The 17,226-nt window shown below is 53.6% G+C and overlaps 1 protein-coding gene across 1 annotated transcript; it reads left to right on the forward strand.

Moving 5' to 3' along the window:
• The first annotated feature begins 8,262 nt into the window (after window positions 1–8,262).
• LOC139838331 (uncharacterized) lies at window positions 8,263–14,317 on the forward strand. The gene is made up of 4 exons (XM_071827741.1): window positions 8,263–8,475; window positions 10,522–13,107; window positions 13,579–13,934; window positions 14,038–14,317. The coding sequence occupies exons 1-4, from the start codon at window positions 8,263–8,265 to the stop codon at window positions 14,315–14,317; spliced, it is 3,435 nt and encodes a 1,144-aa protein (XP_071683842.1).
• Window positions 14,318–17,226: the final 2,909 nt, after the last annotated feature.

Raw genomic sequence — 17,226 nt, forward strand, 5'->3', positions numbered from 1 at the left:
AGGTGGCGGAATTGACGAAGGTCCTGGAGCAGAAGGGCCGGGAACTGGAAGACGTCATCGCCGAGTACAAGGTAAAGCTGGAGGCTGCGACTGATGCGCGGGACTCCGCGCGTGGGGCTGCCGCGTCTCTGCGGGAGGAGGTTGCGGCCTTGAAGCAGCAGCACGTCAAGGAGCTGGCTGCGGAAAAGGAGGCGTCCGAAGGCATCGTCTTGGCGGTGCAGGCCGAGAAGACCAACTTCGAGGCTTTCGTCAGAGAGATGTCGCGGCAGATTCTTGGTAAGTTCCTGTCTTCGCGCTTGCTGTTTACTTGCCGGGGATTCGAGTATCCGAGCATGGCGAGCCGGCTTCGGGGGCCAGTCCTCGAGCGTGGCGAGTCGGCTTCGGGGGCCAGTCCCCGAGCATGGCGAGTCGGCTTCGGGGGCCAGTCCCCGAGCGTGGCGAGTCGGCTTCGGGGGCCAGTCCCCGAGCGTGGCGAGTCGGCTTCGGGGGCCAGTCCCCGAGCTTGGCGAAGTCGGCCGGGGAGCCGGTCCCCGAGCATGGCGAAGTCGGCCGGGGCCGGTCCCCGAGCGTGGCGAGTCGGCCGGGGGCGGTCCCCGAGCATGGCGAGTCGGCTTCGGGGGCCGGTCCCCGAGCATGGCGAAGTCGGCCGGGGGCCGGTCCCCGAGCATGGCGAGTCGGCTCGGGGGCCGATCCCGAGCGTGGCGAGTCGGCGTTGACGGGGAGTTCTCATTTTTCTCTTCCTTGTGTTGTTGGTTGCGAGTACGTGCGACTTCGTGGAGACGGCGAATCCGCGGGAATGCTGTCGACCGCGACGCGCGTATCATCGCTGTGCGGGGAGATGCGGCGCGCTCCGGTGCACGAGTCCGCGGGAGGTGATTCCGCGGGACACGCCGTCCGTCTTCAGGGCCGTGTCCAACATTCCGGCCGTTGTTGACTGGCTTCGCCGCTCCTCCTGCCGTGTTGGCATTACCATGGCTCTGAGCATGGTGCTGGCGCACTACTCCGAGGGATTCGACGTGGAGGAGGTCACCGCTGGCTTCCCCTCGGAGACTGGCGAGTTCGATGTCGCCGAGGTGCTGCGACTGATGGATGCGGTGCGCCCCTTTGCCGACCGAGTACTGGCGACTGCGGACCTGGAGACTCACATCCCCAGCCAAGCGGCGCCTGGGGACGCGGAGAAGGAGCCAGGCCCGGTGGACTACCCCGCGGAGCGCCTCTTCCATGCCGCGGCCGCCGGATCGTTGTCTACTTATCCGGTCGTGTTGTACACGCCGAAGTTTCGTCACGGCGATGATGGTGTCGAGCCTGTCGTAGAGGGGGCTCCGGGATCGTCCTCGTAGTTTTCTGAGTCCCTGCGTAAGAAGTAGCTTGGATTCCCGCGAGCGGGTGTCAGTTGTAAATAAAGTGATAACTTTTGCTTAAATAAAATTCGGTGGTTGCTTTTGAATTTGCGTTATTTGTGGCGGCGATGCGTTGGAGTTGGTTCCGACTATCCATGGCCTTCAGGCCAGTCGCCTTGCGACCCCGATGAAGGCTATCGACTTGACTGTTTTCCTTTTCGAGCTGGGCGTCCCCAGTCGCAGTACGTAGTCGTTATAGTACGAATAGCGGCCTCATGGGTGGAGTAGCGGTGAGTTGTAGTTTGCGCTGTTCATATGTAGCGCGCCGCTCGTCGTGGCTCGGTGAGCCAGTCGCTAGGCGACTCCAAAGGGGGTCATTGCGGGCGTATTTTCCTTGGCGAGCCGCGGGTCCGTTTTGCGGGGTCCCTAGTCGAAGTACTTAGCCACGCAATTCGCCAGCCTAAGGTAGAGGAGGGCATTGGTATGCTGTATAGCGTAGCACAAGACGGTCGCCGTGGCCCGTGGGGCTGGCCGTGCATGCGGCCCTGCTGTGGGTTCCAGTCGCCGTTTTCACCCGACGGCGTAAGGGGTGGTGTGTGGCCGGACCTGGTGTTGCGTCCGGTCACGCCGCCATGCCATTGTTAGCCCGGCTACTTGGCCGATCGTGGACTTCGCTCTTCCAGCAGCGGCGACCGGAGGTCTCTCAGTACCGAGTCGCTTATTGCGGCGACTGGGCCGGTATGTACCGGGATGAGAGATGGGGATATCTGGTGGGTGAGGGAGAGGCAGTCGAAGCTGGAGATCAATATGGTTGGCGATTTTTATTAACCTCTGAATTTGCGGGCTACATTTTTGTCCTTAGGTGTAAAACCGTCGGAGGAGGTTGACGTTCCAGGGGCGCTCCACCTCTTTGGTGAGTGGCTCGCCTTTGTCGTCCTTGCGGACGTCGATGAGGTAGTAGGAGTCGTTGCCGAGTACGCGGCTGACGGCGAACGGTCCTTCCCAGGGCGGGGACAGCTTGTGCATGCCTTTCTTGTCCTGGATTAGCCGGAGTACCAGGTCGCCGACTTGGAAGGAGCGACTCCGAACACGGCGACTGTGGTAGCGACGGAGGTCCTGCTGGTAGATGGCAGTTCTGGAGAGTGCGAGGTCTCTGGCCTCGTCGAGGAGGTCGACGTCATCTTGGCGAGCTCGCTCGCTGTCTTCTTCGGCGTAGTTGGTGACCCGAGGCGAGTCGTAGGCGATGTCCGTAGGCATAACGGCTTCGGCGCCATACACCAGGAAGAAAGGCGTGAAGCCGGTTGACCTGTTTGGCGTTGTGCGGATGCCCCATAGTACTGAAGAGAGCTCTTCTGCCCAGCAACCGGCTGCGCGCTCCAGGGGCACGACCAGGCGCGGATTGAGTCCGTGAAGGATGCTCTGGTTTGCTCTTTCTGCTTGGCCGTTTGACTCGGGGTGGGCGACTGAAGCGAGGTCGAGTCGGATGCCCTTCTCTTCACAGAAGTCAGCCATCTCCCCTTTGGCGAAGTTGGTGCCATTGTCGGTTATGATGCTGTGAGGGTAGCCATATCGATAGATAAGCTCGCGTAAGAACTTTGTGGCTGTCTTCCCGTCGCACTTCTTTATGGGCTTTGCTTCTACCCATTTGGTGAACTTGTCCACCGCAACCAGCAGGTGCGTATATCCGCCGGGGGCCGTTTTGAATTTCCCCACCATGTCCATGCCCCAGACGGCGAAGGGCCAGGTGAGGGGAATAGTCTTTAATGCCGACCCAGGCATGTGCGACTGGCTTGCGTACTTTTGGCACCCGGCGCACGAACGGACGAGAGCGACTGCATCTTCGTGGGCTGTTGGCCAGTAGAAGCCGTGACGAAAGGCCTTGGCGACGATTGAACGCGCGCCTGCGTGGTGGCCGCAGTCCCCTGCGTGGATGTCACGCAGGATGTTGCGCCCTTCTGCGGTAGCGACGCATCGTTGGAACACTCCCGAGACACTGCGCTTGTATAGTTCATTGTTGATGATGGTGAAGGACTTGCATCTGCGCACGATGGCCCGTGCTTTGGCTTCATCCATTGGCAGTGTCTGGCGCTCGAGGTAGCTTATGTATGGCTCGGTCCAATCGATGCTGTCGGCGGTGAGTGCGACCAAGGTGGAGTCGGGAGCAGGTGGCTCGGCAATGTCCAGCTCTCGGGGTGCGCGTACCGAGGGGTGGCTGAGGATATCCAGGACGACGCCCGGAGGAGGTTGGAGTCGCTTGGACCCGATTCTGGCTAGCGCATCGGCTTCTTCGTTCTTGCGCCTGTCGACCCATTCGACGACGTGGCCGGTGAAGCCAGCGCCGGCTTGGTCGACGGCGCGCTTGTATGCGATCATGTTGGCGTCGGTGGCGTCGCAGGTGCCGGAAGTCTGGCTGGCGACTAGGTCGGAATCGCCGAGGCAGCGCAGCCGTGTTGCGCCCATCTCTTTTGCGACTCGCATACCGTGTAGAAGCGCTTCGTATTCGGCCATGTTGTTGGTGCAGGGCTCGAATCTGAGTTGTAGGACGTACTTCACTGTGTCGCCCTTTGGTGATGTGAGGACGACTCCCGCGCCCGCCCCTTCGAGGTTTTTAGAACCGTCGAAGTGCAGTGTCCGGTGTTTAAGGTCCGCGGGAGCTTGGCTGCTGGGCCTCTTCCCAGTCGGCGAGGAAGTCGGCGAGTGCCTGAGATTTGATGGCATGGCGCGACTCGTAGGTGATGTTGTGGACGCCGAGCTCGACTGCCCACTTGGCGATCCGGCCAGTTGCGTCGCGGTTGCGGATGATGTCGGCGAGTGGTGTTGAGGCGACTACCTTGATGGGGTGCTCGTGGAAGTAAGGGGCCAGTCGCCTCTGGGCCCTGAGGACTGCGTACACTAGCTTTTGGTAGTGCGGATACCGCTGCTTGGATTCGATTAAAGCTTCGCTGATGTAGTAGACCGGGCGTTGTACCAGTTGCTCCCTTCCCTCTTCCTTCCGTTCGACGACCATGACCGCGCTTATAGCGCGGTTCGACGCGGCGACGTATAGGAGCATAGTCTCTTTTGGCAGCGGGGCCGCGAGGATAGGGGCATTCGAGAGAGCGTGCTGGAGTTCTTCCAGGGCCTGCTGCGCCTCATCTGTCCACCTGAATGATTCCGACTTCTTGAGCAAGCGGTAGAGTGGCATGGCCTTGTCTCCGAGTCGGGGTATGAAGCGACTGAGGGCGGCGACTCGGCCGGCGAGTTTCTGCGCGTCGACTAGACAAGTCGGCTGCTTGGTGCGCATGACTGCCAGTGTCTTCTCCGGGTTGGGCTCGATGCCTCGTTTGGAGACGACGTAGCCTAGCAGTTGTCCTGACGGAACCCCGAAGGTGCACTTCAAAGGGTTGAGCTTGATCTTGTACCGCCGTAAGTTGGCGAATGTTTCGGCGAGGTCCCTGACGAGGTCGGTCTGGTGAGTCGATTTGACCACCACGTCGTCGATGTAGACATGCACATTGCGGCCGATCTGGCTTTCCAGGCAGTTGTTCATGCACCGCTGGTATGTTGCTCCGGCGTTCTTGAGGCCGAAGGTCATGGACGTGTAGCAGTAGGCGCCTAGGGGCGTGATGAATGCTGTCTTCTCTTGGTCTTCCTTGGCCATCTTTATTTGATTGTACCCGGAGTACGCATCAAGGAAGCATAGCGACTCGGACCCGGCGACCGCGTCGATAATCTGGTCGATTCGCGGTAGGACGAATGGGTCCTTGGGGCACGCGCTGTTGAGGCTTGTGTAGTCGATACACATTCGCCACGTCTTGTTTTTCTTTAGCACCAGGACTGGGTTTGCCAGCCATTTTGGGTGTTTGATTTCGATGATGAAGCCGGCAGCGAGTAGCTGGTTTACTTCTTCGGCGATTGCGCGTCTCCGTTCTTCTCCCACAGGGCGCATTGCCTGCCTAACGGGTCGCGCGGTGGGATCGACGTGTAATTTGTGCTCAGCAAGTTCTCTCGGGACACCTGGCATGTCAGACGGTTTCCATGCGAAGATATCTCGATTCTCACGGAGGAACTTGATGAGCGCGCTTTCCTATTGGGCGGACAGGCCCGTCCCAATGGTAACTTGCCTACTTGGATCGTTTTCTACAAGATCTACTTGGCGAGTGCCTGTTGCGGCCTTGAAGGTTGCTGCGGACGAGTCGAGCTCGGTTGGCTTCTCCAGGATGGCGGGGTCGTTGCGGTCTACTGGGTACTTGGCGAGCTCGGCGGAGTTGTCTTGTTCGTCGGCGATGACGGCGTCGGCGAGCTTGGCGCTGTCGTCCTCGCATTCCAACGCCATCTCCAGATCGCCGTGGATGGTGATGACGCCTCGAGGCCCTGGCATCTTCATCATGTTGTATGCATAGTGTGGGGTCGCCATGAAGTGGGCGAACGCCTGTCGGCCGAGTACGCAGTGGTAGGAGCTGCGGAAGTTCACCACCTCGAACGTTATCCGCTCGGTGCGGTAGTTCACGGGCATGCCGAAGGTGACTGGCAACATCACCTTGCCGATCGGGAAGGCCTTCCGCCCAGGGACGATGCCGTGGAACGTAACCTTGGTGTTCTCGAGGCGTGAGTCTGGTAGACCAAGCCGCTGGAAGGTTTCGTAGTACATAATGTTGATGGAGCTTCCCCCGTCCATCAGGGTTTTTGGTAGCCAATAGTCAGCGACCTTGGGCCTGACGACTAGCGCCACTCGCCCGGGGTACTCGATGCGGGGGGCGTGATCTTCGCGGCTCCAGGTGATGCTTTGCTCGGACCAGTTAAGCCACCAGGGCACGTCAGAAAGTATGACTGCGTGTACCGCCACTGCCCTTGCGAGGACCTTCCTGTCCCGCCGGTCGCCGACCCCGGTGAAGGTGTGGAGCGAGCCGGCGCTGCGACCGAAGCCCTCTCCCTTGTGCTGGTCTTGGTCTTTGGCGCGGTCTTTGTGCTGGTTACCGCCGTCGTTTTCCTTGGCGCGGCGGGCTCTTTCTATCTGCTTCAGGGAGTAGCAATTTCCCGTCGTGTGATTGGCGGGCTTGCCCTCCTTGCTGTGATAGATGCATGGTGCGTCTAGGAGGCTGCGGGCGTCGAAGCGCTTGGGCTGAGGCCGATCCTCCCGTGGTGCGCGAGTGTCGCGCCGGAATGATTTTGGCTCGCGCTGCTCGTAATCGGTGGTGGCGACCAGCTCGTTGTGTCCTCCCTCTCCGCGGCGCTTGCCGTTGTTAGACCGGCCGGCGAATCGGTAGTCGCCACGCCGAGGCTCCGTGTGCGCAGGGCGGCGATTGCGTCGTTGACCGTACTCGTCGTCCGAGTCGACTGTAGGGTCTTCGTCGGCGTAGCGGGTGGCGATGTCGAAGAGCTCGGAGATTGAGATATTATCCCTGCTGACGCGACGGAGCTTGGCGCTTAGTGGTTCGTACCGGCAGCAGCGTCGGAAGCAATAGATTGCCGTGTCCGTGCTGATGCCGCTGGAGGTCGTCCACATGTCCTGCCAGCGCTGCACCCACCGGCGGGTCGACTCGCGCGGGCCTTGGACGCAGCGATCCAGGTCTTCTATGGTTGTGGCACGGGTGTATGCGCTGGCGAAGTCTTTGGATGAATGCGGCGCGGGCTTCTTCCCAGGAGTCGATGCTGTTGACGGTGAGGGTGTTGAACCAGTGGCGATTGACGCCGTCCATCATGAGAGGCAGGTAGCGTGCTGCGAGTAGCTCGGAGTGGCCCTGGATCCCCATTGCCATGGCGTACGAGTCGATCCAGACGGTAGGGTCGATGTGTGTGTCGTACTTCTCGATGTCGCGGGGTCCTTTGAACCCCACAGGGTACGGCTCGCCTCTGATCATTGGCCCGAAGCAAGCGGGGCCGATTCGGGTGAACGCGCTCTGGCGCGGGGCTTCATCGGCGTGGCGGTCGTTCAATCGATTACGCGCCCGCCATTCTTGGTCGTTGACGATGTGGGTTCGGGCGTCGACTGGCTGTCCGTTGGCGGCGACCATCACCCGCGCGGGGCGCGGCTCGATTCGGTTGTTAGACGAGTGGGCCGCGCGCGGTGCTGGCGGCGGGCCGTTGTTGGCGTTGACGATTGCGCGGTTTGCCGCGTCCGACGACGCCGCGCGACTGACGGATGTGCGCGAATAGAGTCGCCCTTGCGAGTCGGCTGCGGCGTGCTGCTGCTCCAATGCCTTGGCTACCAAAGCCTTGGCGTCTTTGGACGAGGATTGCACCGTCTCCCGTTTCGGGGATTCTTGCGAGGACGGCCTGTGCAGCTGCAACGTTGTCGGCTGGAGACGAGTGCAGTGGTAGGCCGTTGGCGTCGACTTCTGCCCGAGGAACTTCGGGTGGTGGCGGTGGGGGTGGCGGAGGTGCTCCGCGCGCCGCTCTATCTGCAGCAGCCCGACTTCCTTCCGGGATGTCAGGGTTCTGGATTCGGGCGACCCGGATTTCTCCGTCTGGGTCGTCGAAGTTAAGGCGCGCGCTGGGGAAGTCGTTTGCGCGGGCGCGCTCCATGCGCCGGCGGTTTCGCTGCTGACGATAGTGGGATACGGCTCTCACTTCATCTTGCTCGAGGCGAAATTTCTGCCTTTCGGCGAGCTCCTTTTTCCTCTGCTCCTCGAGGGCCGCCCGGTGTGCCTCGATCTCGATCGCGGTGGCAGTTGCAGGGAGGGGAGTGGTGAAGGCGTCGATTGGGAGCTCTTCTTCACCCCCTGCCATGAAGACTGCGGTCGGGTAGCGGTAGCGCGGGGCCTCGACGGAGTTCGAGTCGGAGTCGCTGCCGAAGAGGGAGAGGATGGAGTCGTCCTCGAAGCCACCTTCGAAGTCGCTTGGGTGGGAGACCAAGGAGATAGAGTCCTTGGTTGACGCCGTGGCAACAGAGCGGCCAGTCGGGGACGCAGCGTTGGACCCAGCAACCGACGTTATAGCGATGATGTCGGTGAAGTCGGCGTCGATCGCGGCGATGATGGAGTCGATGGCTGGAACGGTGTCGGTGGAGTCGGCGGCTGGGACGGTGTCGGCGGAATCGGCGGCTGCCGAGGCAACGGTGGAGTTGGCGGTTGGTGCCACGACCGCCGACTCGGCGTCGTCTTCCAGGGCCGTCTCAGCCTCCGCGTATACCTCGCCGGTGACCGGGCGAGTAGCAGTGAGGAGCTGCCCCGGTGCGAAGGGGTCGTGCGACCGACCGGAGCGAGGCTCGGAGGGGTCGCTGACGCCGGCGAGCCCAACGAAGAGGTTGATGGAGCCGATCGGCACCATCCAGGCGTGCTTGAGAGGCGACGAAGCGGGCCGGTATGTGCTTGGTTGGATGTGGAAGAAATTGCCGGTGGCGATCATCCTGCCGGAAGCAACCGGCCGCCGCACTGGTGAGTAGGGCCTCGCCGTAGCTCGGAGGCTTGATGTCCCATGCCCCACGGTGGGCGCCACTGTCGTGGATGTAACCACGGCAGATGCTACAGGGGGTAGCACTTCGTTGATGCGAGGGGAAGGGAACATCGCCATCTACGGGTCGAGGTGCAAGAGACGCAAGGGTTTTACCCAGGTTCAGCCCCTCCGGAGAGTAAAAGGCCTACGTCCTGCTAGATCTTTATTGCTCAGTGGAGAATTACAATGGGGGGGCTCAGTCGGCGGCCACGCCGAGAGCTTACAAGGGGAGATTAGATCTCGAGTAAGGTGTCCTCTAGGGTTTAAGCTCGGGGGTTTATATAGGCACCCCCGATCTAGGGTTACATGGAGATAACTCCGAATCGTATCAGTTGCTACTAATCCGGGATCCGCTAACCCTCTTGCAAGTAATCTCCCTTATCTAGTCGCGTAGATCACCTCCTTGGGGTTACGGCCCAGTCGCCATAGAGCTCAGTCGCTTGGGCGACTGGCGGTCCTCCTGGGCCTTCGTCTTCATGGCGAGTGGGACTGGCGACCCACCCCCTATGGGCATATCCCCATCAAAGGTCATAATTATTTGAGAGGAATTGGTCATGTTGAAAATGATATGGCCCATGACCTTAATTCTGGCCGCTGACGACCAATTTTGATGGTCATACGATCGGTAAGGTTTTTAGCTCTGATGACTAGACTGACACTTCACCACTCTTGCCTACGTGTCAGTAGTTAGGTGTCATTTTCGCTTATGTGTCACTTACTGACAGGGGGACCCACTGGAATTTAACTAATCTGAGCCCACGTTGACTGGGCCAGGTCCTACCCAGCCTGTTGGGTTTATTTGGCCAGATCCTACCCAGCCTGTTGGGTTTAGTTCGAATGGGCCCGATTGGCCCAGTCCAGTACCGAATGGAACTCTACATAGAGAGTGGCAAAAATATGCGTTGGTGGCGATCGAACACAGGACCTCACGCTCCACCCGAACCGATTCCAACCGCTGAGCTACGAAACTTTTTTGATTTTATTTTAGATACCACTCTACATAATAACTAAATCCTCCAATAGTTGTGTCCTCGTTAACAGACAGGTACACGCTCCCGACACTTAGCAGAAAATCAATCCCGACCATGTCTGGTGCGACCGGCGGAAGAGGGGCGGTGGTGACCGGCGGGAGAGGGGGCGGTGGTGACCGGCGGGAGTGGGAGAGGGGGCGGTGGTGACCGGCGGTGCGACCCTGTCTGGTGCTGCGGTTGTTGCCGCTGCTGCGCGGTGGCGACCGGCCGGGCGAAGCGGAGGCGACAGCCGGTGAGGGGCGGGGGCGGAGGCGACAGCCGGTGAGGGGCGGGGGCGGAGGCGACCAGCCGGTGCGGGGCGGGGGCGGAGGCGACCGGAAGCAACCGCAGCGGCGTGGATCCGACGGCAGAAGGGCCATCTCGTTTTGACAGGGTAAGCTGGGTACTGGATTAGGGTTGCTAGTTGTGAGGATTTAGTGCTAGTTCTGGATTAGGGTTGCTAGTTGTGAGGATTTAGTGCTAGTTTCGAATCAAAGAAGCAAAGAAGCAGGATCTAGTTCTGGATTTTGGTTTGATTTAGTTTTGCATGCTGCTACTCCTGTTAGCTCATTGCTAATAGCTCATGCTAATTAAATGTAGAGGTATGCTGTGAGAAAATGGTGCTTTTGTGTAGCAGGATATTATCTTTGTATTGCTAGGTTTGGTAGAAAACTTTTTTTGTATTCTTAGTGGTTTACTGCTAGCTTTGTATCAAGTTATCCAATATGCTAAGCTATTACATTGTTTTCATTTGGCAGATGGCCGATAGAACATGGATTACTAAAGGAGTGCGAAGGCTTTCCGATGAACACCTCAAGGGAGTGGAAGAGTTCATGCTACATGTTCGCACAGTTTTTGCCGAGGGTGTTCACATCTTTTGCCCATGCAAGCACTGTATGAACAGGAAACAACTACCTCAAGGAAGAGTTGAAGATCATTTGCTCCTTAATGGGATGGCCAGCACATATGATAGATGGATCCATCATGGAGAACCTTTACATGTTGTACCTGAACATGCTGAACATGAACATGCTGAACCTGAACATGCTGAACCTGATGCACAAGGACACCATGGTGATGATGCTAGCTTTGATTTTATCGAAGATGTTCTGCAAGATGGTATGGAGAAAGAGGATGGGTTTGAAGATGATAGAATTCCTGACCTGTTGAGGGATCTGTACATGTCTGAAGACCTTGAGGATGGACAGAGGTCATTGTTTGCCGATGTGATAGAAGAGGCGAAGCGAGCAGCTGTTGAAGGGGGTAAATTTTCAAGATTTACCTTCACTGGGAAGTTGCTCCACGTCAAGTCTTTCTATCGGATCAGCAATGCTGCATTCAATGCAATACTCCATATTTTGAACTTGCAGTTCCCTAATAGCTCGGTTCCCAGGTCTTATGATGATGCATTGAGCATAATCCGCAAACTGGGTCTGGGTTATGTTTCGATCCATGTCTGCCCGAATAGATGTGTCTTGTTTCGGAAGGACTATGCCAAGCTTGACAATTGCCATAAATGCAATGCCTCGAGGTGGATAGATGCAGATGGGAAGAAGCGGATACCGGCGAAGGTTTTGGGGCACTTTCCATTGACTCCAAGGTTGAAAAGGATGTTCTTTTCAGAGAAAGGATCGGAGGAGGTGCAGTGGCACAAGATCAAGCGCCAACCTGTGGATAATGAGCTCAGCCATCCAGCTGATGGAGATGCATGGAAGGACTTCGATGATACATATAAAGACTTTGCCGCTGATGCAAGGAACATAAGGCTCGGGATTGCCACGGATGGTTTTAACCCATTTGGAAACATGAGTAACTCCTACAGTATGTGGCCAGTTTTTGTGGTGCCCTACAACCTTCCTCCGTGGGCATGTATGGACCAGTCAAACTTTATGATGACGTTGCTGATTCCAGGTCCAGAGTCTCCAGGAAAAGACTTCGACGTCTTTATGGAGCCCCTCGTAGAAGAACTGCAGCAGCTCTGGATGGGTGTACGTACCTATGATGCCCTGAGCCGCGATAAATTTGATCTCCGTGCTGCAATCATATGGTGTATTCATGATTTCCCGGCACTGCACACTTTGTGCGGGAGGATCACAGCAGGATATCAGGCGTGTGTGCGGTGCGACAAAGAGCCTTGCTCGAAAAGAATAAGGAACAAGATTTGCTTCATCGGCCATCGCCGCTTTCTTCATCGAACCCATCGGTGGCGAAAAAGCAAAGAATTCAATGGAGAGGCTGAAACCCGCGAGAAGCCGTCGGAATTCACTAAAGAGGAGCTGCAACAGCAACTTGACAAGGTCAAGGATGTGAGACCTGGAAAGCTTCAAAAGAAAAGAAAGAGGGAGGAAGGACAATGCTTTAGCCGGAGGTCGTGTTTGTGGGACTTGCCATACTGGTCAGAGCTGAAGTTGAGGAATAATCTCGATGTAATGCACATCGAGAAAAACATATGCGACAACCTGCTTGGGACATTTCTGAACATAGAAGGGAAGACAAAGGACACACTTAATTCAAGGCTAGATTTGGAAGACCTGGGCATAAGAAAAGAGTTGCATCTACGGCCTGTTGAAGATGGATCAGAATCATTTGAAATGCCCGAAGCATGGTATACGATGAGTAAACAAGAGAAGCTTGCATTCTGTGAATTTATAAGGGCTGTGAGGTTTCCAGATGGGTACGCGGCTAACCTATCCAAGTGTGTTTCTGCTGATGGATGCAAGCTTCAAGGGCTGAAAACACATGACTGCCATATCTTGCTTCAAAGAATATTACCGGCAGGCCTCCGAGGAATTATGCATCACGACATATATGAAGCAGTTGCTGAACTAGGAAACTTCTTTAGAGAGTTGTGCTGCAAAACATTGAAGCGAGATGTTCTGGAAAGACTTGAAAGGGAAATCCCAGTTATCCTTTGCAAGCTTGAGAAGATCTTCCCGCCATCATTCTTCGATGTGATGGTCCATTTGGCTGTGCATCTACCAAAAGAAGCATTGCTTAGAGGCCCTGTACAGTATGGTTGGATGTTCCCAATCGAAAGAAGGTTGCTTACATGTAAGCGCTATGTGCGGAACACGGCTAGACCTGAGGGATCAATTGCGGAAGCATATGTTGTTGATGAGTGTCTGACATTTTGCTCAAGGTACTTCGACGATATGGAAACGAGATTTAACCGGCCGGGCAGAAATATAGAGCGGGATGATTCTCATGTTGGTGATGTCTCGGTGTTCAAGCACGGTGTGAATTTCATTGGAGCGTCAGAATACTTGGAGGCTGGTGCTGAATATGACAAGATGGTTTGGTATGTGCTCCGAAGTTGCCCGGAGGTTCAACCATACATCACGTATGTACCTCTTCATCATCTGTCAACTAAATGCTTATTTGTGAAAGTTTCAAATTTCTTGTGAACCCATATTAGAGATATCTGTTATGAAAGAATTAGCATGCCATGCTCCACAGATAATAAATGACAATAATGTAAATGAACTAAATGCTTATTTGTGAAAGTAGATGCTATCTGCAATTTTCATCTCTTAACATGTACTGCACATACAACCATCTGGTTTCAGACTATTGTTTTGATGCTAAATTTTGTTGCCATTGCGAGTACATTTGTGCAAGGAAGAGTTGCAGCGACAAGGTGGTAATATAAATGTTGATAAATGGCTTGCGAATGGATTTGCTAAATGGTTGGCTCATGTGAGATCTTTAGCCTTGGGCCAGTTACCACTTTCTATATGTGCTTTTCTATATGATTTGCTAAATGATTTGCGAATGGATTTTCTATATGTGCTTTTCACCCTGGGTTATTTGTGCAGATTGGAAATTTGGAAGATATCAGTGCTGATCTGTATGCTTTGGCGTGCCAACCGGACAAGAGAGTGAGGGTGTATTCAGCATGTATTGTTGATGGCGTCCGGTACCACACTGTTGACAGGGAGAAAAATAGGAAGACGCAAAACAGTGGGATTGTTTCCGAGGGAAAACATGACAATGAGTACATTGATTTCTACGGTCAGCTCAAAGGCATCATCAAGTTGCAGTACAACTCCAGTGAAGGCGTCCACCGTTCGGTGGTCTTATTTCGGTGTGACTGGTTTGATCTAGGTGGCAAGAAGAAGACCGGAGTGCGGGATGATGGGCACTTCAAAAGCATTAACACAGGCAGATGCTGGTACAAGAATGATCCATTTATTTTGACAACACAAGCAACCAAAGTGTTTTATGTGCCAGACACAGCTTTGTGTGGAAAATGGCAAGTTGTGCAAAAATTTCAGCATCGACATCTCTGGAGTGTGGCTGAAAATGAACTTGAAAAGGGAGTCGGTGTATCTTGGACTTAGCTACCAAGATGACAACTCAACGGAAGTTCCGCTGCAAACTAAAGAATCACATGTGCAAAGCATATTGCGAAGGGACCGGGAATGTGTATTAGTTGATGCTGTAGTTGTACAAAAAATTAAGAAGAGGAGGAAGGAGGTAGTGGTTGAGCAGGACGTCGAGGATGAGGAACAAAATCAGCCCGACCAGACAATGTACCGATGCTTGCGAGGATGATGAAGGTAACAAGACTGGGCATCGGGTTCCTGTTTTTGGTATCGACGATGATGAGTAATGGATGGATGTCTGCAGCTACAACTTGCTTGTACTGGGATTTTCTCCTTGAATGCTTGTATTGGGATATTCTTCATGAGTGATTGATGATGTTGCTGTCTTAACATTGCTTGTACTGGATGTTGTTTGCTTGTACTGAATGATTCATGAATTATGGTGTTTGGTTGTACTGAATTATGGATCTGCAAAGTTTGTTGTTGTTTAAATTATGAATTATGTATTTGCAAGTTCTGCTTTGTCCTGGATTTGTGTTGCTTCTGCTGCTGTGCTGCTTAAATTGGCACCTGATTGTGTTGTGTAAAATCATAACTTGCAAAAAAAGTTTTGGTATCTGGGGCACTCAGACCCAAAGACCTCGATTCGCCTCCCGGACGTTACCAGTATGCTATAGAAGTGATCTTGTTAGATAGGTAATCCTTTCACTTTTATAAGATATGATCTGTTGTGTTGTTTAAATTCAGAATTTGCAAGACAATAACTTGAATTTCACCAAACTTGAATTTCATATACATCACCTACAGACCTACAAAGCCATAACTTGCATTACATACCACCAAATAACCATAACACACATTTCATACCACCAAAAGCAACCATAATTCGCATTTCATACCACCAAAAGCAACCATACATAGTACCAAAAGCAACCATAGATGGTGCTCCAAAGTGACCAAAAGCAAGAGCTATACAGCCCATAAGATCCAGCCTAGCTATTACAGGTACTTAAGATCCAGCCAACATCTACTTAGAAGTTTGATTACAAGTACTTAGAGAATGCAGCCTAGGTCATTACTTGAGTTCTTTAACGAACAACAAGAGACCATCTTTGGCGCTAACACGGAACCTAAATATGAAGATATCATTTATCTCCATCCTGGTATTCTCCACCACAACTCTCCAGTTTGTTGTGATCTGTGCACCTGTTGCCTTTCCTTTGTCCATGATCATCCTCACTTTCCCACAGCTTTCCTTGTTGGAGAACACTTTCACATTTGCTGGCAGGTCAAGATTCTTTGAGATGTAGGCCTTGCTGAACTTCCTAGTGAAGTACTGCAAAAAAATGGAGCAAGTCACTGTCAACATATTAATATGCAAAAACTTGTTCAGCACATGTAAACAGTACTGCTTGCATAGAAAGGGATTCTACTGCTAGCATAGAAAGGAAATAGAAGCAATGTAAACACTACAGCTAGCATAGAAAGGGTTTCTTTACCATTTTTGCTTTGCCTTCCAGGGTATTTCCTTCCTTCATAGTGCACACGTAGAAAGGAATTGTTGGTTTCAGCATACGAGCTTCATACTTCAAGGTTTTAACTTGTTCAGGATTCATGCTAACACGATTGGGAAACACGCAGTACTTGTCATATGTGTCACGTCCCTTTATCCTGGGACCTACATATAAGGAAAGACATAAGTATTGTACCTATCCTGTAACTATCCTGCATATAAGGAAAGACCATAGAGTGTTACCTCGATGTGTCAGCTTGACAGCACGCCTAGAAGCAGCCTCACTAGCAGCAGCCTCCCTAGCTGCGCGCTTAGCTGCGCGCTTAGATGCACGCTTAGCTGCACGCTTAGCTGCACGCTTAGCTGCGCGCTTAGCAGCAGCAGCATCCCTAGCTTTACGACAAGCTGCACCATCATCGTCGGAGGAGGTAAGGTCGACGATCTCAACTTTCTGCCTGGCTGGGACAAAAATGGCAATGTCCTGATCCATGATCACCCTAATAAACAAGGAGCAATGAGCAATGTCAAATAAAAACAATGTCACCATATTGGATAGATTGATAAAAAGCTAGCAGTAAACCACTAAAAATGTTAACATAAGTAAGTACTATAAACCTTGAAGTGGTTTTAAAGTGGCATAAATATTTGATCTGCTAGTACGGAAATTACGCAAAATTGTACTACTGATGCAACAGAGGAAGAAGTGGTATCTATTCTCAGAATGAAACAGCAGCACATCAATATTTGGTAACAAGTCAATCAGTACACATCACTGGTCCAAATTCAGCGACATCACTGGTCCAAATTCAGCTAACCAAGCAATGACATCTACAGAATGCTACAAACAAGCAGGATTTGCATATTAGAGAGGTACAGTACGTGCATGTGCATAGAAAAAGGGTGATAATGAACCATGTTTTGACACTAATTGCTTGCATTAAAACATGCATGGATCCATTCACAAAATGTAAAATGCACATCTGACAATCACAGTACATGACAAACAGGGACAACAAAGCAACCAACATCTATGTGAACCCATAGCCTCCATATATATGTTAAATCCCTCCAAAGGCAGAACAACTTCAATCAGTGTGAACCCACAGCAGCTATGAGCACAACAAAAGGCATGTATAATATATAAAGCATATGCGTTGATGCGCCAGTAGAATTCACACCCTAGATACCAGATTGTAGCTCTACACGGTGTACCCAAACTAAAGGAAAACAGTTTCCCCCCTGAAGCAATTTCGAGCAACCAAAACCCCGAATCGGGCAAAAGAATGCAAGAATTTCCATCTGTCCTGTCGCAAGTCGTACTAATTGCGCCCGCTGGACTCGGGAGGAACAAAGAAATCGAGGTAAAAGCTAGTGGATTGCGATCTCGCGGACAACAGGATATAAGAATCGTGGATTAAAAGGGGGATGGATCGATCGGTAGGTACCAGGGGGAGCCGCTCGCTCGATCTGGCGAAGAAGAGGAAAACAGGCGGAGGAGAGAGACGTTTGCGTTCTGGGTGCTGGAGACGCTCACGCTCATCCCGCTCCTAGGGATCCCCGAATCCCCCACCAAATCCAACCACGCGACGCAAATCCAGCCAAACCCTAGCGGCAGAAGAGAACCC

The sequence above is a fragment of the Lolium perenne genome, chromosome 3 (genome assembly GCF_019359855.2).
Source record: "Lolium perenne isolate Kyuss_39 chromosome 3, Kyuss_2.0, whole genome shotgun sequence".
NCBI classification, from domain to species: Eukaryota; Viridiplantae; Streptophyta; class Magnoliopsida; order Poales; family Poaceae; genus Lolium; species Lolium perenne.